At 47.4% G+C, this 27,984-nt stretch overlaps 1 protein-coding gene across 1 annotated transcript in view; it reads right to left on the bottom strand.

Moving 5' to 3' along the window:
• LOC135891999 (uncharacterized) overlaps window positions 1-27,984 on the bottom strand; it is a 112,449-nt gene that overhangs the window by 77,139 nt on the left and 7,326 nt on the right. Inside the window, exons 6-10 of the mRNA XM_065419676.1 lie at window positions 26,721-26,807; window positions 26,198-26,261; window positions 17,510-17,604; window positions 8,862-8,937; window positions 6,079-6,173 (exon numbers count right to left, since the gene is read on the bottom strand). Coding sequence (XP_065275748.1) covers window positions 6,079-6,173; window positions 8,862-8,937; window positions 17,510-17,604; window positions 26,198-26,261; window positions 26,721-26,807 — 417 coding nt within the window. The remainder of the gene's footprint in view (window positions 1-6,078; window positions 6,174-8,861; window positions 8,938-17,509; window positions 17,605-26,197; window positions 26,262-26,720; window positions 26,808-27,984) is intronic.

The following is a 27,984-nucleotide window of genomic DNA, read 5'->3' as shown; positions in this document are numbered from 1 at the left end:
TCATTCCATCCAAGCCACCTCTGTTGGGAAGGAAAAGTAGATGGGAAATGCACTTTTCAGAAGGGTTAATGTGGCACTGGGCACCTGTCAGGCCATTGACATGGTCTCTTCTGGGAGCAGAGAACGCAACACACTGTTGATACAAAGGGAGGTTTTATTTCTCAGTCTGGACACTAAGAACATGTTTAAAATGGCTATTGGGGAAATCTACAAGTTTAAAAGAACATAACATAACATAAGAACATAAGAAAGGCCGTACTGGGTCAGACCAAAGGTCCATCTAGCCCAGTATCTGTCTACCGACAGTGGCCAATGCCAGGTGCCCCAGAGGGAGTGAACCTAACAGGCAATGATCAAGTGATCTCTCTCCTGCCATCCATCTCCATCCTCTGACGAACAGAGGCTAGGGACACCATTCTTACCCATCCTGGCTAATAGCCATTTATGGACTTAGCCACCATGAATTTATCCAGTCCCCTTTTAAACATTGTTATAGTCCTAGCCTTCACAACCTCCTCAGGTAAGGAGTTCCACAAGTTGACTGTGCGCTGCGTGAAGAAGAACTTCCTTTTATTTGTTTTAAACCTGCTGCCTATTAATTTCTTTTGGTGACCCCTAGTTCTTGTATTATGGGAATAAGTAAATAACTTTTCCTTATCCACTTTCTCAACATCACTCATGATTTTATATACCTCTATCATGTCCCCCCTTAGTCTTCTCTTTTCCAAACTGAAGAGTCCTAGCCTCTTTAATCTTTCCTCATATGGGACCCTCTCTAAACCTTTAATCATTTTAGTTGCTCTTTTCTGAACCTTTTCTAGTGCTAGAATATCTTTTTTGAGGTGAGGAGACCACATCTGTACACAGTATTCAAGATGTGGGCGAACCATGGATTTATATAAGGGCAATAATATATTCTCAGTCTTATTCTCTATCCCCTTTTTAATGATTCCTAACATCCTGTTTGCTTTTTTGACCGCCTCTGCATACTGCGTGGACATCTTTAGAGAACTATCCACGATGACGCCAAGATCTTTTTCCTGACTCGTTGTAGCTAAATTAGCCCCCATCATGTTGTATGTATAGTTGGGGTTATTTTTTCCAATGTGCATTACTTTACATTTATCCACATTAAATTTCATTTGCCATTTTGTTGCCCAATCACTTAGTTTTGTGAGATCTTTTTGAAGTTCTTCACAATCTGCTTTGGTCTTAACTATCTTGAGTAGTTTAGTATCATCTGCAAACTTTGCCACCTCACTGTTTACCCCTTTCTCCAGATCATTTATGAATAAATTGAATAGGATAGGTCCTAGGACTGACCCTTGGGGAACACCACTAGTTACCCCTCTCCATTCTGAGAATTTACCATTAATTCCTACCCTTTGTTCCCTGTCCTTTAACCAGTTCTCAATCCATGAAAGGACCTTCCCTTTTATCCCATGACAGCTTAATTTACGTAAGAGCCTTTGGTGAGGGACCTTGTCAAAGGCTTTCTGGAAATCTAAGTACACTATGTCCACCGGATCCCCCTTGTCCACATGTTTGTTGACCCCTTCAAAGAACTCTAATAGATTAGTAAGACACGATTTCCCTTTACAGAAACCATGTTGACTATTGCTCAAGAGTTTATGTTTTTCTATGTGTCTGACAATTTTGTTCTTTACTATTGTTTCAACTAATTTGCCCGGTACCGACGTTAGACTTACCGGTCTGTAATTGCCGGGATCACCCCTAGAGCCCTTTTTAAATATTGGCGTTACATTAGCTAACTTCCAGTCATTGGGTACCGAAGCCGATTTAAAGGACAGGTTACAAACCTTAGTTAATAGTTCCGCAACTTCACATTTGAGTTCTTTCAGAACTCTTGGGTGAATGCCATCTGGTCCCGGTGACTTGTTAATGTTGAGTTTATCAATTAATTCCAAAACCTCCTCTAGTGATACTTCAATCTGTGACAGTTCCTCAGATTTGTCACCTACAAAAGCCAGCTCAGGTTTGGGAATCTCCCTAACATCCTCAGCCGTGAAGACTGAAGCAAAGAATCCATTTAGTTTCTCCGCAATGACTTTATCATCTTTAAGCGCTCCTTTTGTATTTTCATCGTCAAGGGGCCCCACTGGTTGTTTAGCAGGCTTCCTGCTTCTGATGTACTTAAAAAACATTTTGTTATTACCTTTGGAGTTTTTGGCTAGCCGTTCTTCAAACTCCTCTTTGGCTTTTCTTATTACACTCTTGCACTTAAGTTGGCAGTGTTTGTGCTCCTTTCTATTTGCCTCACTAGGATTTGACTTCCACTTTTTAAAGGAAGTCTTTTTATCTCTCACTGCTTCTTTTACATGGTTGTTAAGCCACGGTGGCTCTTTTTTAGTTCTTTTACTGTTTTTCTTAATTTGGGGTATACATTGAAGTTGAGCCTCTATTATGGTGTCTTTAAAAAGGGCCCACGCAACTTGCAGGGATTTCACTTTAGTCACTGAACCTTTTAACTTTTGTCTAACTAACCCCCTCATTTTTGTATAGTTCCCCCTTTTGAAATTAAAGGCCACAGTGTTGGACAGTTGAGGTGTTCTTCCCACCACAGGGATGTTGAATGCTATTGTATTATGGTCACTATTTCCAAGCGGTCCCGCTATAGTTACCTCTTGGACCAGCTCCTGCGCTCCACTCAGGATTAAATCTAGAGTCGCCTCTCCCCTTGTGGGTTCCCGTACCAGCTGCTCCATGAAGCAGTCATTTAAAGTATCGAGAAATTTTATCTCTGCATTTCGTCCTGAAGTGAAATGTTCCCAGTCAATATGGGGATAATTGAAATCCCCCACTATTATTGGGTTCTTAATTTTGATAGCCTCTCTAATTTCCCTTAGCATTTCATCATCACTATTACTGTCCTGGTCAGGTGGTCGATAATAGATCCCTAATGTTATATTTTTACTAGAGCATGAAATTTCTATCCATAGAGACTCTATGGAACCTGTGGATTCGCTTAAGATTTTTACTTCATTTGAATCTACACTTTCTTTAACATATAGTGCCACTCCTCCCCCTGCACGGCCTGTTCTGTCCTTCCGATATATTTTGTACCCCGGAATGATTGTGTCCCATTGATTGCTCTCAGTCCACCAGGTTTCTGTGATGCCTATTATATCTATATCCTCCTTTATCACAAGGCACTCTAGTTCACCCATCTTATTATTTAGACTTCTGGCATTTGTGTACAAGCACTTTAAAAACTTGTCCCTGTTTATTAGCCTGTCTTTTTCTGATGTGCCAGATTCTTTTTTATGTGGCTGTTATCATCTGATCCGGCCCTTACATTATACTTTTCAGTCCTCTGCTCCTGACTATAACCTGGAGATTCTCTATCATCAGACTCTCCCCTAAGGGAAGTCTGTGTCCGATCCACACGCTCCTCTGCAGCAGTCGGCTTTCCCCCATCTCCTAGTTTAAAAGCTGCTCTACAACCTTTTTAATGTTTAGTGCCAGCAGTCTGGTTCCACTTTGGTTTAGGTGGAGCCCATCTCTCCTGTATAGGCTCCTCCCATCCCAGAAGTTTCCCCAGTTCCTAATGAACGTGAACCCCTCCTCTCTACACCATCGTCTCATCCACGCATTGAGACTCTGAAGCTCTGCCTGCCTACCTGGCCCTGTGCGTGGAACTGGGAGCATTTCTGAAAATGCCACCATAGAGGTCCTGGATTTCAGTCTCTTCCCTAGCAGCCTAAATTTGGCTTCCAGGACATCTCTCCTACCCTTCCCTATGTCATTGGTACCTACATGTACCACGACCACCGGCTCCTCCCCAGCACTACACATAAGTCTATCTAGATGCCTCGAGAGATCCGCAACCTTCGCACCAGGCAGGCAAGTCACCATACGGTTCTCCCGGTCATCACAGACCCAGCTATCTACATTTCTAATAATCGAATCTCCCATTACTAACACCTGCCTTTTCCTAGAAACTGGAGTTCCCTCCCCCGGAGAGGCAACCTCAGTGCGAGAGGCAACCCCAGAACCATCTGGAAGGAGGGTCCCAACTATGGGAAAGTTTCCCTCTGCTCCCATTGACTGCTCTACTTCCCTGGGCCCTTCTTCCTCCTTAACAGCACAGGTGCTGTCTAAGCGGAGGTGGGACAATTCTACAGTGTCCCGGAAAGCCTCATCAACATACCTCTCTGCCTCTCTCAGCTCCTCCAGTTCCGCCACCCTGGCCTCCAAAGTCCGTACATGGTCTCTGAGGGCCAGGAGCTCCTTGCACCGACTGCACACATACGCCACCCGCCCACAGGGCAGGTAATCATACATGCAACAGTCGGTGCAATAAACTGGATAGCCCCCACTCTGCTGCTGGGCTTCTGCCTGCATTGTATCCTAGTTAGTGAAAGGGTGGTTTACAGAAGGAAGTTTTGGAATGTGGTTTGGTTTATAGGTTTTAGGGGGGGGCCACGGGGATGGGGTTACGGCTGGCGAGGGACTCCCACTCCCTTCCCACTCCCCTTCTAAACTCCCTTGCGAAACTCCCTGTTAGCAGCCCCTGGTCGCTTGTGCGCGGCTTTATAAAGCCCTGGCCTGAGTGAATGCCCCGCCCACTGAGTAAGGCTCAGCCAATTACCAGAGGCTTCGAGCTTTCAAACCTGCCTCCAACTGCCAGCCAGAGCACACGGTCCCTCAAACAACCAAACAAACAAACACAAGCTCAGCACACAGCAAGTAACCCCCAAACACAAACAAACACACACTACAGACAGTCACTTACCCCACAGATGCTGTATTAGCTCCTCCTTCACCTGGAGAACTTCCTTGCGAAACTCCCTGTTAGCAGCCCCTGGTCGCTTGTGCGCGGCTTTATAAAGCCCTGGCCTGAGTGAATGCCCCGCCCACTGAGTAAGGCTCAGCCAATTACCAGAGGCTTCGAGCTTTCAAACCTGCCTCCAACTGCCAGCCAGAGCACACGGTCCCTCAAACAACCAAACAAACAAACACAAGCTCAGCACACAGCAAGTAACCCCCAAACACAAACAAACACACACTACAGACAGTCACTTACCCCACAGATGCTGTATTAGCTCCTCCTTCACCTGGAGAACTCCCTTGCGAAACTCCCTGAAGCTTCAACTCTTCTCCAGGCTGCTCTTTCCCATAGCAGGAGCCTCACAGACAGCCTGCAGAGAGAGTGAGAGAGAGAGAGAGAGAGTCAGGAATGATGACAGACTACAGGTGGGGGAAGGTACTACATTTATAAACAGCAGATCCTGCTGTAATGTCACATGCCATGATTGAGTTATGTCAAGGTTACAGAAGATGACCATGTTTTCAGAGTCAGAAGCCAAGGCATCAAATCGAAGGGTTGAGCCACCGGCTATACCAGTACAGTTAAAGTGATGCACCCTAGTGTTGAGGCAGTTATGCTGGTACCGGAGTCCTAGTCCTGGGATAGCTATTCCTATACGAGAAGGTAAATAAGCTCTACTGATATAAACATGTAGAACTACATCCACACTAGGGGTGGTACTGGGGACTACAGTGCTAAAAAGTCACACCCCTCACTGACCTAATTGCCCAGTACAAGATCTGTACACAGACCAGGCCTTAGGGTCACATGTTACTTATACAAGAGGGCACTATTTTAGTGTGCACTATATAGCCCCAGAGAGCTTCTGACTGAAAAGCAACATCAGCCTGTTTCTAGTGGAGGAAAGTCCTCTAGGACACCATGCTTTCAGGAAGTGACACTAGTTCAGTAACATTCACTTTGGGCAGGGAGCAGCTTTGTTGGAGTCCACCCTCATTTGGGATCTTAGTTCGACTGCTCCCTCATTCCATGGGATTGTTCTGCTCATGAAAGCAGTGTGCCTTGAGCAAGTACCTTAGTAACTAGTCCCTTCAGAGACCGGACAGCAAATGTCCTAGAGTACAAGACATGCCCAAGATATGAGGACAGTAAGACTCAGGGCTGACCCAGTACAGCAGGGACATACAGGCTCTTGTGATAAACTGGATGTTATGTCATGACCCTTCCCCACCTCCCAGACAGTTATAACAGTTTAGTCCCACTCCCATGGTGTCCTGGCCTCATACCATTTCTCCAGGAGTGACCCTTTGGAGTCCATGCTGCTGCTGAGGTGCTCACGGCCTGCATTTGCTGGTTTCCATCCCGGCCTCTCTCACCAAGACTGGACAATGAGACGGAAATGGAGAGGAGTTAGTACACATACACCAGGATGAGGAGTTAGCATGGCCCATGTCAGGCTGCCAGATAGTCCCTGCAGACAGCTCCCACATGCTTTCTGCATAGGACATGCCTGCATCACAGGACCCTGCCTCCATAGGCCCCATCCGCACTGCCACATGCACCTTAGTCCAGGTTATCCAGCTCTGAAAGGCCAGTTCTAAATAGGACCCCATGGCATTCCCTTGGATCTGCCACCTGTGTGTGCTTGAGGGTTCCCCCTTCTGCCGGCTGGACTTTCCCTTAGGGAGTCCTGGCAGGGTCTCTCTATCCTGTTCCCACATGCTTTCTGCATAGGACATGCCTGCATCACGGGACCCTGCCTCCATAAGCCCCATCCCCACTGCCACATGCACCTTAGTCCAGGTTATCCAGCTCTGAAAGGCCAGTTCTAAATAGGACCCCATGGCATTCCCTTGGATCTGCCACCTGGGTGTGCTTGAGGGTTCCCCCTTCTGCCGGCTGGACTTTCCCTTAGGGAGTCCTGGCAGGGTCTCTCTATCCTGTTCCATGTCAGCGTGCACTGGCTTGTTTCCCCACAATACGCCTGGTAACAAGTAAGTCTTGTCCCAGGAGCAGGGGCAATGCCTTGGTTGTAAGCTGCCATGTACCTTCCCAATGCAGCCCACATGTGAGCTTGGACCTTCAGCCCAGGTGAACGATGGCCCCCTCCCACCTTGGCAAACAGCAGCTGTTCAGACACCTGCATGGATTTTACTCCTGGCCAGGAGGGTTTGTGTAGAACGTGCCCACAGCGTCTGGATCATGAGCTCTCTGGCGCATGAGCAGTCTTGGCTTGTTTGCCCAGCCCCTAGCACAGCGGGGTCCTGCTCCCCATCTGAGGTCCCCAGGTGCTACCACCACTTGAACCCTGCTTAGAAAGCACATTTACATTAACTGGCATACGTCAGCATTTCCTGCTGCCATGTGTTTAAACGGGGGAAGGAGCTGGACATGTTCCACTCACAAAGCAAGGATTTCAGGGTGAAGCAGCCAACAGCTGACTGCTCCTGCATATCCAGTCTTGCTTTGGAACTCAGCCTGCGTTCCCTTAGAGGGACATTTCACTTCCAGTAAGAGCCCCCCACATCTCTGGTGTTCAGCTGTTTGACCCCCAAAGCTACAGTGTGGCTTCCATTCCATTGAACTCCGGATCCCCTGCCCCTAGTGCCCCTGTGCTGCCAGGGTTCAAGAGCTTGCTAACTTGCCACACTGCATTGTCCGAGGCCAGGTGTACACCGCCCCCCCGAGCCATGTAGCTATACCGCCCTAGCCCCCCAGGTAGACAATGCTGTGTCGACAAGAGGGCTTCTGCCATCGACATAGCTACCGCCTCTCGGAGAGGTGGATTAGCTACACCCTCCCATCTTCACTAAAGCACTACAGCTGTAGCACTCTAAGTGAAGACAAGCCCTAAGCCATGAGAAGGGTTAAGGACCAAGGAGCCCCAATGCTCTCGGTTACATGGGTATAAGCTAGGAGAAGCTCCATGGATGACTGTGAAATTGCTAATGGAATTTAATAGACTCTGGCCCTGACAGATGTTTTGGATCCTGATGGACCCAAAGGAGCAGAAATTGGGTTGGGCTTCCTCCCTCACGCACGAGGGGGTGTGTGGACAGGAACAGAGCAATGTATTTCAGACATGATTGCTGCCTCCTTCCCACTCATCACACCACTCACAGGCCTTTCTGCCTGGAGCCTTACTTGCCTTGGCAGGCTGCTCCCAGTCCTACCCAGCTGGAGCCGCCTTCTTCTCTGCAGCTGCCCCAGGACTTTTCCTTACCTATCATAGAGACCTGATTGGTGGGTCACATGACCCAGTCACATGACTTTCATTTTCCCCACTGGGGGAAAAACATGTCACAGATGGGGCCAAGACCTATGGGGCCAGCTGCCCTGTGACAGTGTTCACATTATCTGTGAGACCTGGGCACATCAGTTCTTTCCCACCCCTGCAAACTCAGGCAGGAGTCTCCAAGCAGTTCTCTTGGTGGTTCCATTTATGCCCAGCAGAACCATGTACTGGCCCAGTTCTGACCTCAGTTACACCTGCACAGCCTGACTAAGGGCTGCAGATTGCATGGGTGTAACATGAGCAGAAGCAGGCCCATTACAGCCTTGGGTATTGCAGGGATGTTTCTAGGGAAGTTCCGTTAGATTTCTGGTCACCCACCTAAAACGGCAGTATCCACGAGTGACTATTGCAGGAGTGCACGGAGCTGTTAGAGGGGCAAGAGCCCAGCTGGCCAGACAGTGTGGCCAGCCCCAAGTGGTAAACAGAAACCAGCCTAAAAGTCAGGCCTCAAAACCCCATGAAATCCTAGGAGTTGGTTTCTTTTTGCCTGCTGGTTACTGAGCATTTAGGCTTACACAGTCCATGTTTTCAACCTTTCCTCTCAACCAGCAGGGCTAGACACTTGTTGTAAATCACTCAGCTTCCCAGCCGCTGGGGCTTTACAAAAAAAAAAAAAAAAAAAAGCCACCAAGGATCATGAGACTTGCAATAAAGTTATCCCAGTTAGCAGCACTGCCAGTGCCATAGCTCTTGTCACTAGTAGAGCTGGGACATTCACGCCAGTGAGGGACCCAGCCTGATCTGAGAAGACGTGAGAGGAGAGTTAGCTCTTACCTTTGACTTGTGCTTAAGGTGTGATTTGTCTTGGAGCCAAGAACAAAAGGAGAAGTAGCACCAGACTCATCTGCGTCTGAGGAGGAAAAGCTTAGTGTGAATGCACAATGAAAGGCTTCTGGACAGGTTTAACACACCACGACTTTACACCCATAGATAACATGAACTAGAGGCCATTGGCCCTGCTCTCTCCCCAGCCCACTTACTTGGAACAGATCCTGTTCCACAGTTCTCCTGAGCTGTGTTTCAGAAGGAAGATGCAACTCCATGCTCTGGGCATCCTAAGCCTCTAACTGCTAGAAGCTGGGAGTGGACCACTTGAAAGTTGCCCTGTTCTGTTCATTCCCTCTGAAGCAGCTGGCGCTGACCACAGTCAGAAGACCAGATACTGGACTAGATGGACCATTGGTCTGACCCAGTACGGCCATTCTTATGAATGCCCACTGTGCTAGCCCTGCTCCTGCTGCCCTCCCGAGTTATAAGGGGCATGGGCATGTAGAGGAACCACAATGCCAGGGGTGCTAGCTGGTCTGTTGGAAGGGGTTCTCTCTTGGGATTTGGGAGCACTGCCAACACCCTAAATGGCTACATGCTCAGGCCCTCAGTAACAGGCTAGAGAAGTTTTATACCTGCACAACAGTTCAGCTTGCAATTGACAGGGCTGGGGCCTGGCACAGAGGGTTGGAGCAGGATATAGACTTGTTTGCAAGAGACTGCAAACATCTCATGAGTTGTCAGCCTTGTCAGTGTTGGTGTAGCAGTGTCCGTCCCAGGATGTGAGAGAAACAGGGGAGGGGAGGCGAGATCTTTTAGTGGATCAATGTCAGTTGGTGAGAGAGGCAAGCTTTGGAACCACAAAGAGCTCTTCTTCAGGGCTGGGCAAGGTACTCAGAGCATCACAGCTAAACACAAGGTGGAACAGATTGTTTAGAATATGTGCTAACTACTTATACTAAAGGACCATTCAAGGTGAAGTGACTTGTTAAAACCTCTCGGAAGGCAGCTGGGAGCGGGGGGGGGGGGGGGGGGAATGTTAGTGGGTTACAGATTGTTGTAATAAGCCATAAATCCAGTGAGGAGTCCGGTGGCACCTTAAAGACCAGTGTTGACAAGGCTAAGTCAATCAGGGTGGATGTGATCCACTCCCAATAACTGATGCTGATCAGGTGGTTCCTCAGTTTCTTTGAGAGTGTGTGGCACAATCTCTCACCATAGTCTGTATTTGTGCGAGTTTTTTCATGAAGTTTGTGGATTTCCACTTCATACGGCTAAATTCAGTGCCTTGCATGGTGCCAAGTATCAGAGGAGTAGCCGTGTTAGTCTGTATCCACAAAAACAATGAGGAGTCCAGTGGCACCTTAAAGACTAACAGATTTATTTGGGCATAAGCTTTTGCACAGATAGACAGACAGACAGACAGACATCATCTTCCTCTCCAAGTGCAAACAGATGGACAACATACCAAATGGACTGAAGGTAAAAAATTCATCGCCATACTGCACTGACTATGGGGAGAGATTGTGCCACACACTTTCAAAGAAACTGAGGAACCACCTGATCAGCATCAATTATTGGGAGTGGACCACATCCACCTTGATTGAATTGGCCTTGTCAACACTGGTTCTCCACTTGTGAGGTAACTCCCTTCTCTTATGTCAATATATTTATACCTGCATCTGTAATTTTCACTCTATGCATCTGAGGAAGTGGTGGTGGGGTTTATCCACAAAAGCTTATGCCCAAATAAATCATAGAATATCAGGGTTGGAAGGGACCTCAGGAGGTCATCTAGTCCAATCCCCTGTTCAAAGCAGGACCAATTCCCAACTAAATCATCCCGGCCCGGGCTTTGTCAAGCCTGACCTTAAAAACCTCTAAGGAAGGAGATTCCACCACCTCCCTAGGTAACCCATTCCAGTGCTTCGCCATCCTCCTAGTGAAAAAGTTTTACCTAATATCCAACCTAAACCTCCCCCACTGCAACTTGAGACCATTACTCCTTGTTCTGTCATCTGCTACCACTGAGAACAGTTTAGATCCATCCTCTTTGGAACCCCCTTTCTGGTAGTTGAAAGCAGCTATCAAATCCCCCCTCATTCTTCTCTTCTGCAGACTAAACAATCCCAGTTCCCTCAGCCTCTCCTCATAAGTCCTGTGCTCCAGCCTCCTAATCTTTTTTGTTGCCCTCCGCTGGACTCTTTCCAATTTTTCCACTTGTAGTGTGGGGCCCAAAACTGGACACAATACTCTAGATGAGGCCTCATCAATGTTGAATAGAGGGGAATGATCACGTCCCTCAGTCTGCTGGCAATGCCCCTACTTATACAGCCCAAAATGCTGTTAGCCTTCTTGGCAACAAGGGCACACTGTTGACTCATATCCAGCTTCTCGTCCACTGTAGCCCCTAGGTCCTTTTCTGCAGAACTGCTTCCTAGCCATTCGGTCCCTAGTCTGTAACAGTGAATGGGATTCTTCCGTCCTAAGTGCAGGACTCTGCACTTGTCCTTGTTGAACCTCAGATTTCTTTTGGCCCAATCCTCTAATTTGTCTAGGTCCCTCTGTATCCTATCCCTACCCTCCAGCGTATCTACCACTCCTCCCAGTTTAGTGTCATCTGCAAACTTGCTGAGAGTGCAGTCCATGCCATCCTCCAGATCATTAATGAAGATATTGAACAAAACCAGCCCCAGGACCGACCCTTGGGGCACTCCACTTGAAACCAGCTGCCAACTAGACATGGAGCCATTGATCACTACCTGTTGAGCCCGACAATCTAGCCAGCTTTCTCCGATACTACAGAATATGCTTGAAGAAGCAAGTCCAGGATATACACCTTAACATACTCCAAACTGCCTTCACCAAAGGACACTCCAGAGAAGTAACTCCAATCATGGAAGGGGACACCCAAATACCCCAAGAGAACCTGCTTCAATAGAGAAATAACCACCCCTTCCCCCAACTGCACACCCCTGCCACCTCACACTGGAATCCATATTTGGTTTCAAACAACTGCCATACAGAGCACATGTATAAAGTTTGCTGACGATACCAAGCTGGGAGGGGTTGCAAGTGCTTTGGAGGATACAATTAAAATTTAAAATGTGGACAAACTGGAGAAATGGTTTGAAGTAAATGGTAGTTTGAGTAGTGAGTTCTAAAATGCCTAACCTGTCCTTGCTGGAGTAATTATCACTATGGTAAATTTATCTAGATATCTATATCTATAGAGAGATGTTGTTTCTACTGGTGGTGCACATCCACACATACCTCAGTGCATAACACAAATTTATTCTGCACATGGATGGAAAATAATTAAGAGGTAACATTGCCTATGAGTAAAGCTGTGAGTTTGTCACAGAGGTCATGGATTCCGTGACTTTCCATGACCTCCATGACTTCTGCAGCAGCCAGTGCAGCTGGCTCCGGGGCTGCCCGAGCAGCTCAGGCAACACCTGAGCCAGTCGCACCAGCCACTGCTGGGTCAGTCTTGGGCACCCCCACCCAACAGCAAGAGCAGCAGTTTGGGTGTGGGAGGGGGCTCAGGGCTGGGGCATGGGAGGGGATGAGGGCTCTGGGTGATGTTGCTGCTTCCAGGGAGCTCCCCCAAGGTAAACATGTCCCTCAGCTCCTAGCAGCTCTCATTGGCCACGGTTCTCCACCCCCCAGCGCTCCCAAGATTTAGTCAGGGCTATAGTACAAGTCACAGGCTGGGAATTTTCTCTCTTTTTTTTTTTTTTTTAAAAAACAGCCCATGACTTTTAGTAAAATACCTGTGACTAAACCATAGCCTTACTTATAAGGGAAGATTTGAAAAAAAAAATTGGGTTTGTTTAGTCCAAAGAAAAGACGAGAAGAGAGATAGATAACAATTTTCACAAGGGGGCAGGGGGGGAGAAGAGGGAGGAGAAAATTGTCCTCTTTAACCTCTGAAGATAGGACAAGAAGCAATGGGCTTAAATAGCAGTAAGGGAGATTTAGGTTAGCCATGGGGCGGGGGGAAGCTTCCTGTCAGTGCAGTTAAGCACTGGAATAAAGTTGTCTAGTGATGTGGTGGAATCCCCGTCATTGGACATTCTTAAGAGCAGGTTAGACAAACACCTGTCAGGGATGGTCTAGATCAGGGGTGGCCAACCTTGGCTCTGGAGCCACATGCGGCTCTTCAGAAGTTAATATGCAGCTCCTTGTATAGGCGCTGACTTCTAACTTTGCTAGACACTAAAAATAAAAAATCATGGACTGAAGAGACACACTGGATTTATGGTTTATTACAGTAATCGATAATCCACTAACAACTCCCCCCAGCTGCAATCCCCCCCTATGACTGGAGGGGTGTTAACAGGCCAATTCACCATGAATGGTCCCTTGAAATGTGTTAACTACTTGTGCAAGAGCCAGCAGGAGGGCTCAGTCCTGCCCTGGAGGAGCCAGTGGTTGCTCTCACTGATTTTAGCAGCAGGGAGCTGGCCTTGTCCATGCTATGGGGCTTCAGGGAAGAGATGCCCACTGCTTTGGATAAGCCAGCAGGACCCCGGCACAGGAGAAACCTCAGCAGCTGGAGACAAAGTGCCACCATATTCATTAAACCTGCAGCCCCAGAGCCTTGATGTCAAATTCCAACACTATTGAAGCTGTGGCAGCTCAGCAGGAGCAAAGGGGGGGGGTAAGCCTGTCAGTGCCCCCAAAATTCCCCAAGTGGAGACAGACACAGCCTTGTCAGCTACAGCTTGCTTTGGCCACAGTAGGATTTTGGCGTGTTAACCACACACCCACCTTGGTTAGAATTTAAATGTGTTAAGTATTGCATTATACAGCTTAGTTTATTAAACTAGTCAAGACAAAGCAGTTGTACTTTAGCATGTGCTAAACTGGTCGAGTGAAACCCTAGCCACCACAATCTAACACCAAACCTTTAATCCTATTTAAAAGCAAAAGCCCACAGCTGTCTAAACTGGGTTATCTACAGGCGGAGTTGACCAGAGTAGCTATTCTGGGATAGTGCCCAAATGAGGTGGGGGCTGTTTCAGAACAAAGCATGATTTTATTCCAGGATTACTTCACTTATGAAGCAAAGGAATTACTCTGGAATTGAAGTCACCGATTCTGAAATACTCAGGGAATTGTCACTGAACATCAGTCAGCTTCCATGTGTAGACAAGGTATAGTAGTGACTGGTAAAGCTAAAGGAGCATGGTGTTTGGTTTCATGCTCTAAGGCCTGGTCTACACCTAGGTCGCTTCGGAGTGTGAAAAAATCCCCCCCCCCCCCCGAGAGAGATGTAGCTAAGCCAACCTAAGCCGTGGTATAGACACCAGTGGGTCAATGGAAGTATTCTTCCACTAATCTAGCTGCCTCCTTGAGGGGGTGGATTAAACTTCAGTGACTGAAAAACTCCTTCCACTATTGCAGTAAGTACCTACACTATAGCACTTGTAGTGTAACCATAGCCTCAGCCAAGTCCTGTGAGGCATAGGTACCACATGCCAATGACATCAGAGACAACAGCTTCTTCACCAACACTCACCTGCCTCCCAGTCCTCTTGGCAGGGGGGACACTGCCAGGATCTTGGGGTCTCTTTCAGTTCCTTCTTGGGACTGAAAGTCATTGATGTGCCTGCAAGCAGAGGAGACACGTTACAGGACTTGGAAGGAAGAGGAGAAGCAGGGTAGCTAGTCTAGGAGTGAAACATGGTTGTCTAAGTATCAGAGGGGTAGCCGTCTTGCATCTGAAGAAGTGAGGTTCTTATCCACGAAAGCTTATGCTCCCAATACTTCTGTTAGTCTTAAAGGTGCCACAGGACCCTCTGTTGCTTTTTATGGTTGTCTAAGTGGATCATGGCTCAGTTCTGTTAGCCAGAGGCCCAGCATTACAGAGGGTCAAAGGCCACATTTAACTGGAGATGCTCCTTAGTTGGGGAAGATTCTCTGAACTCTCCTCAGAGCCAGGCTCAGGTCAGACTGAAGTGTGTCCAGGGTCTCTGCTCTCCTGTGCTGGCCCCAGCTCACTCCAGCCAGCTGGACAGCCTTTGTTCCCCAGAGCACAAGCTCATCCACCCTCAAGTTCCTGCCATGCACAAAATGGAGAAGCCTTTAAAAGCCAAACACCTTGACAAGCTGAGAAGTGTTGGCTCCTACAACCCTAGTTGGGAAGACCAGAGAACTCTCCACTATCACCCTGACATTACACAATGGGGCCAATATGGTTCCACTGCTATAAACAGGGCTCACGCAGAGCTGATGCCATCAGCCCTACAGGGCTCAGTACACACACTGATCTCCAGAGTTCTCATTACAGCTGTGGGGCCAGGTTCTCATCACAGCTGAGAGAGGAAAACCAAGGAAATGCGAGTTTCCTGTCCGAAAGCAGGACAAAAAGTAAAAGCCACCACACAAAAACAAAAAACCCACCAAGTTTATCAGCTAGCCCCCCCTCCCCCAATTTGGTTCAAGTGAAAGTGTTTTGTTTTTGACTATTTTGATTAACATAAGAACATAAGAGCTCCCATATTAGGTCAGATCACGTTCCATCTTGCCCAGTATCCTGTCTCCAATGGTGGCCCTGACCAGAGCTTCAAGGGGAGTAAACAGAACAGAGCAATTATGGAGTGATCCACCCCTCTCTTCCACTCCCAGCTTCTGGCAGTCACAGGTTTAGAGTCACCTAAAGCATGGGGGTAACATCCCTGATCATCTTGGCTAATAGCTGTTGATGGATCTATCCTCCAGGAACTTATCCAATTCTTGCTTAAACCCAGTTACACTTTTGGTCACCACAACATCCCATGTCAATGAGTACCACAGGTTAGTTGTGCACTGTGTGAAAAAGTACTTCCTTTTGTTTGTATTAAACCTGCTGCCTATTAGTTTTATCAGGTCACCCCCTGGTTTTTGTATTGTGTGAAGCAGTAAATAATGCTTCTCTATTCACTTTTTCTACAACAGTCATGATTTTATAGGCCTCTATCGTATCCTCCTTAGTCATCTTTTTAGTCTCTCCTTGTATGGAAGCCATTCCAGACCCTTGATCATTTTTGCTTCTCTTTTCTGAGCCTTTTCCAGTCCCCACAGCCTAACATCGGTTTCAGAGACCCCCATCCCCTCCACTGGCACGACATGTAGCTGACAGGAAAGCAGGACAGCCATGCAGCAAAGGGCTGAGATAGGGCATTCAGAGTAAGGCATGGAGCTGAAGCCCAGGATCAGACTCTGGAAGGGATAACAGCCATTTCAGCACATCAGGGATGGACTCAGATGACTGAGAAGAATGCCAAGTCTTGAGCCCACACTCCCGAACAATGACAATAGACTCATCCATAGACACGGTTGTGCACAGACCCAGGCGTTTATATAGGGGAAATTTTCCAACATTTACTTCAGGGGGAATTTTGTGCCACAACACAACGCAGAATTTGCGCAGAATTTCATTTCCTCCCTCTCACAGCAGAATTGGTGCTGCAGAGCTGCTGGCTGTCAGTACCAGAGCCTGACTCTCCAGCTTGCAAATACATGACACTGCCAGGGGGAGGGGGAGGGGGAGGGAGAACTGGACTGTTCCGCACAGGTGCAGTTCCCAGCATGTCCTGAAGGAAGGAAATGGCGTGCAGGAAACTCTGTACAAGCCTGGGACCCAGCATCAGGCTGTTTCTCCCTCTGGATCCTTGGGCTCTTGGTGGTAGGGGGTGCAGGTGTCTGGGCTAGGGGGGTGCCCCACAGCTGGACTCTGGGGGTGTGGGTGTCTAAGACTGGAGGGGCAGAGATCTCTCCCAAGATGTGCCCAGCTGACATGTGTGACACAGTCAGACAGGTGCCCAACAAAAGCATAACAAAGAAACAGGAACTGGGCTGTCATAGGAGTTTCTTTGACTCTCTACTCCTGGGGGAATTTTTTTTGCTGGCTGACAGGTAAAATTCAAACTGTCAAAATAACAATATAATCACACCAAATAAAATATGCAGAATTTTAAAATATTGTATGCAGAATGTTTAATTTTTTAGCACAGAATTCCCTCAGGAGTACACATTACTACACCACTATGCGGGTGGCTTCCTACATTCCAAATAACAATGGCCTTTTCAGTTTAGGTTACATCCCCTTGGAAGTAATACTGTTAGGTTTCCGTGGATAGACACACCCTAGCTATGAGATTTCAATCAGGTTTTGCAAAACCAAACCAAATGCTACAGCTGCTACACCTGTGTACAGCTTCCACTGACTCCAGTAGCAGCTATACCTGAAGAGCTACAACTGTGTTGAGCTCCACTGTGCCAAACTCAGACCTGTTTGTAAGCCTCGACTTTTGTTCAACCAATAGCGGTGAATAATAATCTGACATTTAGATGTCAGATGCTATAGTAATGGGGGCAATACATGGAGCCAGACCACCTTTGCCACAATGCCACCTACAGCGAAATAAAACCTGGTCACAGAAGACACTCCACCCACCACAGAAATGCAGCTGCTTCTAGGGAGGACTGGGTTACAGAGCTCTCCATCTCCACTTGCTGATGGTGGGAATAAAAGCATTTCAGTTTATGTAGGAGAATGCTGACACGTGGAATAAAAATACAGAGGAAAGTTGTCCCGTTCCACTTTGAGCTAACATGTAGGTCCCAGCTTACAGCATGGGGAGACCACCTGCCTTTGCACTTACTGCTTTTCCAGGATAGGCTATATGGCAAGGACTTGGGTGCTCTCATGCCTGGCATTAGGTTATTCTTTGGTTCCATCACTACGCTGGACCCAGGGCTGAAAGAGATCAAATAAGAATTATCCTACACATGTGTACTTCTTTAGCAAAGTATCTTTTACTATAAATATTTGAGTATTTTTCTAACATTGAAGAAGACAGAGTATGTTAATTTAAACATGCAATCAGAACAGTTACTTCTCCTCGCAAAGGCTAGAGAAAAAGTGTAGAACATGTTGATGCCATCTACTTTTTGACTAAAATCCCCAGTTAATCAGTCATCCAAACAAGAAAGAAATAACACAAAGACAGCAAGAAAAATCAGAGTTAAAGCTTGATTATAAATATTGCCCTCAACTGTAAATGGCATCTCAGCACACATGCCCTAGTCGTCTCTATACATGCAGACGTCTAACAGTGAATGCCAGTGAAAATGAGGTAGGATCAGAGGCTAGAATAGGGAAAGAAAATTTTAAAAATTACTTAGACAAGTTAGAGGTCTTCAAGTGGGCAGGGCCTGATGAAATACATCCTAAAATACTCAAGGTGCTGACTGAGGAGATATATGAGCCATAAGCGATTATCTTTGAAAAGTCATGGAAGACAGGAAAGATTCCAGAGGACTGGAAAAGGGGCAAATATAGTGCCAATCTATAAAAAAAAAGGGAATAAGGACAACCTGGGGAATTACAGACCAGTCAGCTTAACATCAGTTCCCGGGAAGATAGAGAAAATAATTAAGCACTCAAATTGCAGAATCCTAGAGAAGAATAAGGCGATAAGTAACAGTCAGCATGGATTTGCCAAGAACAAAATTGTGTCAAACCAACCTAATAGCTTTCTTTGACAGGGTAACAAGCCTTGTGGATGGGGGAGGGGGAGGGGTAGATGTGGTGTATCTTAAGTTTAATAAGGCTTTTGATACTGACTCGCATGACCTCCTCGTAAACAAACTAGGGAAATACAACCTAGATGGAGCTCCTATAAGGTGGGTGGATAACTGGTTGGAAAATCGTTTACAGAGAGTAGGTGGTTCACAGTCAAGCTGGAAGGGCATATTGAGTGGGGTCCCACAGGGATCAGTTTTGGGTCCGGTTCTGTTCAATATCTTCATCAGTGATTTAGATAATGGCATAGAGAGCACATTTATAAAGTTTGCAGAGGATACCAAGCTGCGAGGAGTTGCAAGTGCTTTGGAGGATAGGATTAAAATTCAAAACTATCTGGACAAACTGGAGAAATGGTCTGAAGTAAATAGGACGTGCGACACTACACTCCATATTCCTCATAGTATATGATGCCATTTCTGGGCACCGCATTTCAAGAAAGATGTGGAGAAATTGAAGAGGGTCCAGAGTAGAGCAACCAGAATGATTAAAAGTCTTGAGAACATGACCTATGAAGGAAGGCTGAAAGAATTGGGTTTGTTTAGTTTGGAAAAGAGAAGACTGAGAGGGGACATGGTAGCAGTTTTCAGGTATCTAAAAGGGTGTCATAAGGAGGAGGGAGAAAACTTGTTCACCTTAGCCTCTAAGGATAGAACAAGAAGCAATGGGCTTAAACTGCAGCAAGGGAGGTTTAGGTTGGACATTAGGAAAAAGTTCCTAACTGTCAGGGTGGTTAAACACTGGAATAAATTGCCTAGGGAGGTTGTGGAATCTCCATCTCTGGAGAGATTTAAGAGTAGGTTAGATAAATGTCTATCAGGGATGGTCTAGACAGTATTTGGTCCTGCCATGAGGGCAGGGGACTGGACTCGATGACCTCTCGAGGTCCCTTCCAGTCCCAGAATCTATGAATTGTAATATTATTAGGATATGATCATGGCATAATTATGAAGCATTTTGTACAAGATGGGTCATGTAAGGTGTCATTGGAAAAATTATGATTTGCATGCATGTATCATATTTGGATCTGAAGTTATATTTCAAATGGGCTTACTCTGGAAGACACCCACAGCCAGCCTTTCAGATACAACAATGAAGAAGCCAAAGAGTGCTAATGGCTCATCAACAGAGACAATGGGCTGTGGAATAGGTTAGCCTTCCTGTGGAAGGCCAGCCTGTAAGTTATGGCTGCTAGGACTCTGCAAGGGCATGTGACCAGATCACATGTCTCTGGACTCCATTCTGGGTACCTGAATTTTTCCACAAACTGGTTTGGAAACCAAGTTTGAAACAGAGTTCCCACCATATTAAAAAGCTATATAAGGCAGGGAGTGACATCGGTTGTTCTTCACTCCCCCACAACTCAACAACAGACAGAAGCTCCGAAAGAAAAAGTCTTGGAACGGGGTACGAGATCCCAAGCAAAACAAATGCAGCTTGTCCCTTAAGAATCTGCAAGCCTGCTTATATCGCCAGCCAGGGTGAGAAGCTGCTAATTCATATCCAATCTTTCTAGAATTTTAGGCTTAGTTTGCGGTTCTGTTTATTTACTAGGTAATCCACTTTGGTCTGTTTTTTATCACTTATAATCAAATCTATCTTTTGTAGTTAGGAAAAATCTCAGCCTGGTTAACACAAGTATGCATTGTCCTCTCCACATTGAGGGAGTGGCGAACTGGGTAATAAATTCATACTGGTTGGTGTTTTGATCAGGGCAGGACGGTACAGCTCTGGGGTCCCAGGCTGGGGGTTATTTTGGCTGTAGCCTCTCTATTGTTGGTTCATGAAGTGGCTGTCCAAAGCCTGCATGCAACTGCAGCTGGGTGTGTCCCTGCCTGTGTGAATGCTGGTGGGAGTGTAGGACCAGGAGTGGTCTATAGCCGGTCACAGCAGCACAGTGCTAAGAGGGAGCCCAGGCTGGTGAGTCAGAGGGCTCAGTGGAACCCCAGTTCCAGGTGGCACCCCCGGGGGAACCCATCACAGGATGAAATTCAATAAGGACAAATTCAGAGTACTCCACTATCAGTTGCACACATACAAAATGGGAAATGACTGCCCAGGATGATGAAGTACTGAAGAAAGGGATCTGGGGGTCATAGTGGATCGCAAGCTAAATATGAGTCAACATCATTCTGAAATGCATTAGCAGGAGTGTTGTAAGCAAGATGCGAGAAGTAATTCTTCTGCTCCACTCCATGCTGATTAAATGTCCAATTCTGGGTGCCACATTTCAGGTAAGATGTGGACAAATTGAAGAAAGTCCAGAGAAGAGCAACAAAAATGATTAAGTATCAGAGGGGTAGCCGTGTTAGTCTGAATCTGTAAAAAGCAACAGAGGGTCCTGTGGCACCTTTAAGACTAACAGAAGTATTGGGAGCATAAGCTTTCGTGGGTAAGAACCTCACTTCTTACATCTGAAGAAGTGAGGTTCTTACCCACGAAAGCTTATGCTCCCAATACTTCTGTTAGTCTTAAAGGTGCCACAGGACCCTCTGTTGCTTTTTAAAAATGATTAAAGGTCTAGAAAACATGACCTATGAGGGAAGGCTTGACAAAGCCCTGGCTGGGATGATTTAGTTGGGGATTGGTCCTGCTTTGAGCAGGGGGTTGGACTAGATGATCTCCTGAGGTCTCTTCCAACCCTGATATTCTATGACTAAGATTGAAAAAATTGGGCTTGTTTAGTTTGGAGAAGAGAAGACGGAGTCCTGGTCTACACTACGAGTTTAGGTCAAATTTAGCAGCGTTAGATCGATTTAACCCTGCGCCCGTCCACACGACGAAGCCATTTTTGTCAACTTAAAGGGCTCTTAAAGTAGATTTCTGTACTCCTCCCCGACGAGGGGATTAGCACTGAAATCGACCTTGCTGGGTTGAATTTGGGGTAGTGTGGACGCAAATCGACTTTATTGGCCTCCGGGAGCTATCCCAGAGTGCGCCAATGTGACTGCTCTGGACAATGCTTTCAACTCAGATGCACTAGCCAGGTACACAGGAAAAGCCCCGGGAACTTTTGAATTTCATTTCCTGTTTGGCCAGCGTGGCGAGCTCATCAGCAGAGGTGACCATGCAGTCCCAGAATCGCAGAAGAGCTCCAGCATGGACCGAACGGGAGGTACTGGATCTGATTGCTGTATGGGGACATGAATCCATGCTATCAGAACTCCGTTCCAAAAGACTAAATGCCAAAATATTTGAAAAAAATCTCTAAGGCCATGATGGACAGAGGCTATAACAGGGACCAGCAGCAGTGCCACGTGAAAATTAAAAAAATAAAATTAATGGAGATATCCTATCTCCTAGAACTGGAAGGGACCTTGAAAGGTCATTGAGTCCAGCCCCCCGCTTTCACTAGCAGGACCAAGTACTGATTTTGCCCCAGATACTTAAGTGGCTCCCTCAAGGATTGAACTCACAACCCTGGGTTTAGCAGGACAATGCTCAAACCACTGAGCTATCCCTCCCCCCTACCAAAAAACCAAAGAGGCAAATGGCAGCTCCGGGTCTGACCCCCAGACATGCCGCTTCTATGATGAGCTGCATGCATGGGGGTGTTAGTTGGGTTTGTGCTGCACATTAACCCGAAAACCACAGCCCCTCCTTTTAAATGGCCAACCCATTTTAAATGGCCAACTCAACAGGTGCTTGGTATGGGAAATGAGGGTGCTGCTGTTTGAAACCATTCCCACACGTTATGAAGGTTGAAGAAGCCAAAAGCCTGTGGCTTCCCATGGCTGCCTGCAAGCCGAATTCCGTTGCCCGGCCCTGCGTGTGTGATCTCTCACACCAAACCGGCAGGCCCTCAATAGAAGAGGCAAAATGCGACCTTGTACCGAAAGCACATGTGCTATATAATGTTAACAGCTTGGTTCACCGTGAAAGAGTCTACCCATTGTTCTCTAAAATGTGTCTTTTCAAATACCTACTACTCTCCCTTTTTTTCCTCCCGCAGCTGCAAATGTTTCAACGCTCCCCCTATCATCTCCGTCCCAGAGGCTGGCGCAGATAAGAAGGCGAAAAAAAACGCACTCACGATGAAAATGTTCTCTGAGCTCATGCAGTCCTCCCACACTGAAAGAGCTCAGCAGAATGCGTGCAGGCAAACAATGGCAGAGCAAGAAGAAAGGTGGCGGGAGCAAGAGGAGAGGTGGCGGCAGCGTGATGAGAGGAGGCAGAACGCAATGCTGAGGCTACTGGAGGATCGAACTGATATGCTCCGGCGTACGGTTGAGCTGCAGGAAAGGCAGCAGGAGCGCAGACTGCCACTGCAGCCCTTATGTAACCAACTGCCCTCCTCCCCAAGTTCCATGGCCTCCTCACCCACACGCCTAAGAACGGGGGGGGGGGGGGCGCCCCTCCGGCCATCCAACCACTCCACCCCAGAGGACTGCCCAAGCAACAGAAAGCTGGCATTCAATAAGTTTTGAAATACAGTGTGGCTTGTCCTTCCCTCCTCCCCTACCCCTCCCGGGCTACTTTAGCAGTTATCCCCCTATTTGTGTGACAAATTAATAAAGAATGCATGGTTTTGAAACAACAATGACTTTATTGCCTCTGCAAGCAGTGATCGAAGGGGGGACGTCGGCTGGCTTACAGGGAAGTAGAGTGAACCAAGGGGGCGGGTTTTATCAAAGAGAAACAATCAGAACTCTCACACCCTACTCTGGCCAGTCACGAAGCTGGTTTTCAAAGCTTCTGTGATGCGCAGCGCACCCTGCTATGCTCTTCTAACCGCCCTGGTGTCTGGCTGCGTGTAATCAGCGGCCAGGCGATTTGCCTCAACCTCCCACTCCGGCATAAATGTCTCCCCCTTACTTTCACAGATACTGTGGAGCACACAGCAAGCAGCAGCAACAATGGGAATACTGGTTTCGCTGAGGTCTAACCGAGCTTTTAAACATCCAAATGCACATTCTACCACCATTCTGCACTTGCTCACCCTATAGTTGAACTGCTCCTTACTACTGTCCAGGGTGCCGGTGTATGGCTTCATAAGCCATGGCATTAAGGGGTAGCCTGGGTTCCCAAGGATAACTATAGGCATTTCAACATCCCCAATGGTTATTTTCTGGTCTGGGAAGTAAGTCCCTTCCTGCAGCTGTTCAAATAGACCAGAGTTCCTGAAGATGCGAGCGTCATGTACCTTTCCCGGCCATCCCACGTTGATGTTGGTGAAACGTCCCTTGTGATCCATCAGTGCTTGCAGCACCATTGGAAAGTACCCCTTGCGGTTTAGGTACTGGCTGCCAAGGTGGTCCGGTCCCAAGCTAGGGATATGCGTTCCTTCCATCGCCCCACCACAGTTAGGTAATCCCATTGCAGCAAAGCCATCCACTATGACCTGCACATTTCCCAGAGTCACTACCCTTGATAGCAGCAGCTCAGTGATTGCGTTGGCTACTTGGATCACAACAGCCCCCACAGTAGATTTGCCCACTCCAAATTGATTCCCGACTGACCGGTAGCTGTCTGGCGTTGCAAGCTTCCACAGGGCTATCGCCACTTGCTTCTGAACTGTGAGGGCTGCTCTCATCTTGGTATTCTTGCGCTTGAGGGCAGGGGAAAGCAAATCACAAAGTTCCATGAAAATGCCCTTACGCATGCAAAAGTTTCACAGCCACTGGGAATCATCCCAGACCTGCAACACTATGCGGTCCCACCAGTCTGTGCTTGTTTGCCGGGCCCAGAATTGGTATTCCATGGCATGAGCCTGCCCCATTGCCACCAGGATGTCCAAATTGCCGGGATCCGTACTTGGAGAGAAGTCTGTGTCCATGTCCTCATCACTCTCGTCACCGCCTCCTCGCCTGCTTTTGCAGGTTCTGGTTCTGCACGTACTGCAGGATAATGCGTGAGGTGTTTACAATGCTCATAACTGCCGCGGTGATCTGAGCGGGCTCCGGGCTTGCCGTGGTATGGCGTCTGCAGGAGAGCAGAGTTGCAACGGAAGCGGTGGCTGACGATGGATGCCACGAGAATAGATATTTATAGAGAACAACGAGAGGACCTGTGAGGTGGATTCATGAGAGCAGGAGAGCAGAGTTGCAGCGGAAGCGTACCCGGAGCCCATGACAGACAACATGGAGAAATTCGCTATTGACACAATAGCAGCAGAGCAGAGATGCAGCGGAAGCGGTGGATGACGACGGTTAGCAGTCCTACTGCACCGTCTGCTGCCAGCAGCACCCAGTACACAACAGCGGCGGTGTCGGTGAGCTGAGCTGAGCGGGCTGCACGCTTGCCGTGGTATGGCGGCTGCGCAGAAAAAAGGCGCGAAACGATTGTCTGCCATTGCTTTCATGGAGGGAGGGGCAGCTGACGACATGTACCCAAAACCACCCGCGACAATGTTTTTGCCCCAGAATTCCAATGGGCGGCAGAGACTGCAGGAACTGTGGGATAGCTACCCACAGTGCAACACTCCGAAAGTCCACGCTAGCCACGGTACTGTGGACATACTCCACCGACTTAATGCGCTTAGTGGGGACACACACAATTGAGTGTATAAAATCGCTTCCTAAAAAAATCAACTTCTATAAATTTGACCTAATTTCGTAGTGTAGACATACCCTGAGAAGGGACATAACAGTTTTCAAGTAGATAAAAAGGTTGTTACAAGAAAAAGGGAAGCGGCCAGCAGCAGGTCCGGCTCCTAGGCAGAGGCGTGCAAGCAGCTCCGCGCGGCTCTCGCCCACAGGCACTGCCCCCCCCCCGCCCACCAGCTCCCATTGGCCAATGGGAATGCAGAGCCGGTGCTCAGGGCAGGGGCAGCGCATGGAGCCCCATGGCTCTCCCCCACCCCCAACCTAGGAGCCGGACCTGCTGCTGGCCGCTTCAAGGGCACAGCGCAGTGTCGGAACAGGTAGGGACTAGCCTGCTTTAGCTGCTCAGCACCCCCGACGGGACTTTTAATGGCCCGGTCAGTAGAGCTGACCAAAGCCGCCGCAACCCAGTGCCTTCCATTCCGTGACCCAGTTCTGGGTCATGACCCACAGTTTGAAAAGCACTTGTCTAGATAATACTTAGTCCTACCGTCGGTGCAGGGGACTGGACTAGATGACCTCTCGAGGTCCCTTTCAGTCCTATGATTCTATGTCACTGTTACGGGCTGTAGAAGGCCATACCGTGATGACCTCTGATTAGACAGGTAAGGCATAGTACAATGATCTGGTTGTTCAGGGGTGAGACAGAGCTAATGACCAGACACAGTATGCTTCATTTTCCAAAGTTGCATTGTGATTACACTTCACAAATAAAATAATTATTTCTGACTCAGGGCTCTAACTGCCTGCAAAATCTCCTGGCTGTTAAAAGTTACTTGCAGCAGCTCATGAGAAATTAGATTAGCGGTCAGAAGTTTAAGCCTAAATTGCCTAAGGGCTGACATCAGTCCGCATTTCTATCAAGCCCAGCATAACAGTTTAGTGTTTAACCCCCCAACAGATATATAACCAGTGGGGATTGAATCCAGGACCATCAGCACTAATAGTACTACAGTAGAACTAGAGGAGTAACCATTATCTGGTAGCAATAGTATGTTCTTGTACTCTCATATGGATCTGCAACTAAAAGGAGACAGGAAACACTGACCCAGAGGCATAGGAATGTTGATTCATGCCGGTGGGAACTCCCCCACCATCACCCCAAAAATAGGATTCATAAAGTAAATTGCATCTGCCCATCAACACAGCAGCATGAATTAAAAGTAGTTTGAAAGCACATCTTCTATGGAAAGCACGGTCACAAGAAATACACCTTTGGTTACCTGTTGTTTATGCCACTATTGAACGTGCCCCAAACGAACGTAGAATTTGATTGCTCCTGGATCTCTGCCAAAGGAAACAGACATCACTGTGGCTCAGTACTGAGTAACTTCTGCAAGCGTCATAGCAACATAAAATGAGAAATATGGCAGAGACGCTGCTAGGTTTACAAAACGGAATGAGAATTGAGCCAAGGCTTGGCGTAAGTGACAGCAAAGCAAACATTTCATTGAGAAATATAAAGTGTAAAGGTTATCATCAATTTCCACTTTCATCAAAGCACAGATGGTGCGACAGACTACATGGAAAACAACAGATGTTTTGTAGAGAATAGCAGGCATGTGGTAGAGCCTGTGAAGCAGGAGAACTTAATTTGTTCAGGGACAGTATAATTGGGTGTCCCAACACATGATCTGTGCAGAAGGATCTCTGGGACCTCTCTCTTAGTCCATGTCACTTCTTTGGGGGCAAGAAGAAGGGAATAGCAGGGGCTGACAGCCACCCTATGTCAACCTGCTTCCTCACCTTTATCCCAGTCTTCGTCACATGGGGGCGGCTGCCACATGCTGACAGTGTTCATTTTCTCTCTGTAGCAGTTATTCGACTGACTCACTTAAAGCAAAGAAGATTCTTAGTGAGAAAATCTTTTTGGATAAAATACAATCCTATTTTAGGGACATTAATCATGTTTTGACCTAGCTGCAGAATAGCTCTAGGCTTTGGAGAGGAGCAGCACACACTGGAAGCTGATCAGTACTCCCCTAGTCTTAGGAGCAAAACTCTTTAGGCCAGGGATGGGCACCTTGAAGGTAGCAAAGGGACAGAAAATCCACGAGAACCCTTTGGTGGCCCATACCTTAAGAGGCTCTATATTGCCTAACTCTGAAAGGTTTGCTACAACACAGAATGTTTGGCAGGCCAAATCAAATGATCTGGCAGGGTGGTTGCAGTCCCCCATTTGCCAATCCCTGTTTTAAGCCTTTTCTAAAGCTAAACAATTCTGCATACATTTTTCAGCAATGGTGCAGCTGCTTCAACATACGCATTGGGAGAGGGTTCAGGTGTGTTTCTATTGTCATGTCACAAAAATCTGCTCAGGGTTTTTTCACTACTATCATGCTCTAAGCCCCATCTACATTAACATGCACATCATTGCTAGCTTCAGTACAACTCTACTTTTGCCAGAGAACAGGTACGTTTTCCAGTTTTGTGATAGCCACATAGACATCAGTGGGGAGAGAAATTGGAACACGACCCACATAACCAAGTGATTTAGGTGCTGGGGTGACAGACCTGGATAGTCAACTCCTCGTCAGAGCCGACAGCATGGGCAGTGGTAGGAAAGCTTCCCCATAATTCCCTCCCCAACTTGCCCCACTCTGAACTGGAGGAACCCACCTTCAACTGGGAAAGTTATTCAGCCTCCCTGGCCCAGTCATGGCTTTTCTGCTAAGATAGTCAAGTAGGATGTAACAGAAGTGAGGATTGTTATGATCTAGACACTTGTCCATTAAGAACTGGACTGAGACCAATTTATTTCACACATGCCACTAGACAGGCTATACAGATTTTTGGTCACTATCAGGTCAGATCTGCATTGGAGACCCACCTCTCTCATGGCCACTATCTTTCCGCTCTAAGCGGTCCAGATTACTAACTAGATCTCATTTCAACACACACAGTTTATGGCACAATGTACAGTTCCCATTTTAATGCTAAAATCTCTGGCAGATAACACAAGTAATGCAAGCCAGTTGCCTCTCAGATGCTTAGGAGAATTTGCATGGAC

This window comes from Emys orbicularis, chromosome 19 (assembly GCF_028017835.1).
Source record: "Emys orbicularis isolate rEmyOrb1 chromosome 19, rEmyOrb1.hap1, whole genome shotgun sequence".
NCBI classification, from domain to species: domain Eukaryota; kingdom Metazoa; phylum Chordata; order Testudines; family Emydidae; genus Emys; species Emys orbicularis.
This window is presented reverse-complemented; position numbering and strand designations above follow the sequence as displayed.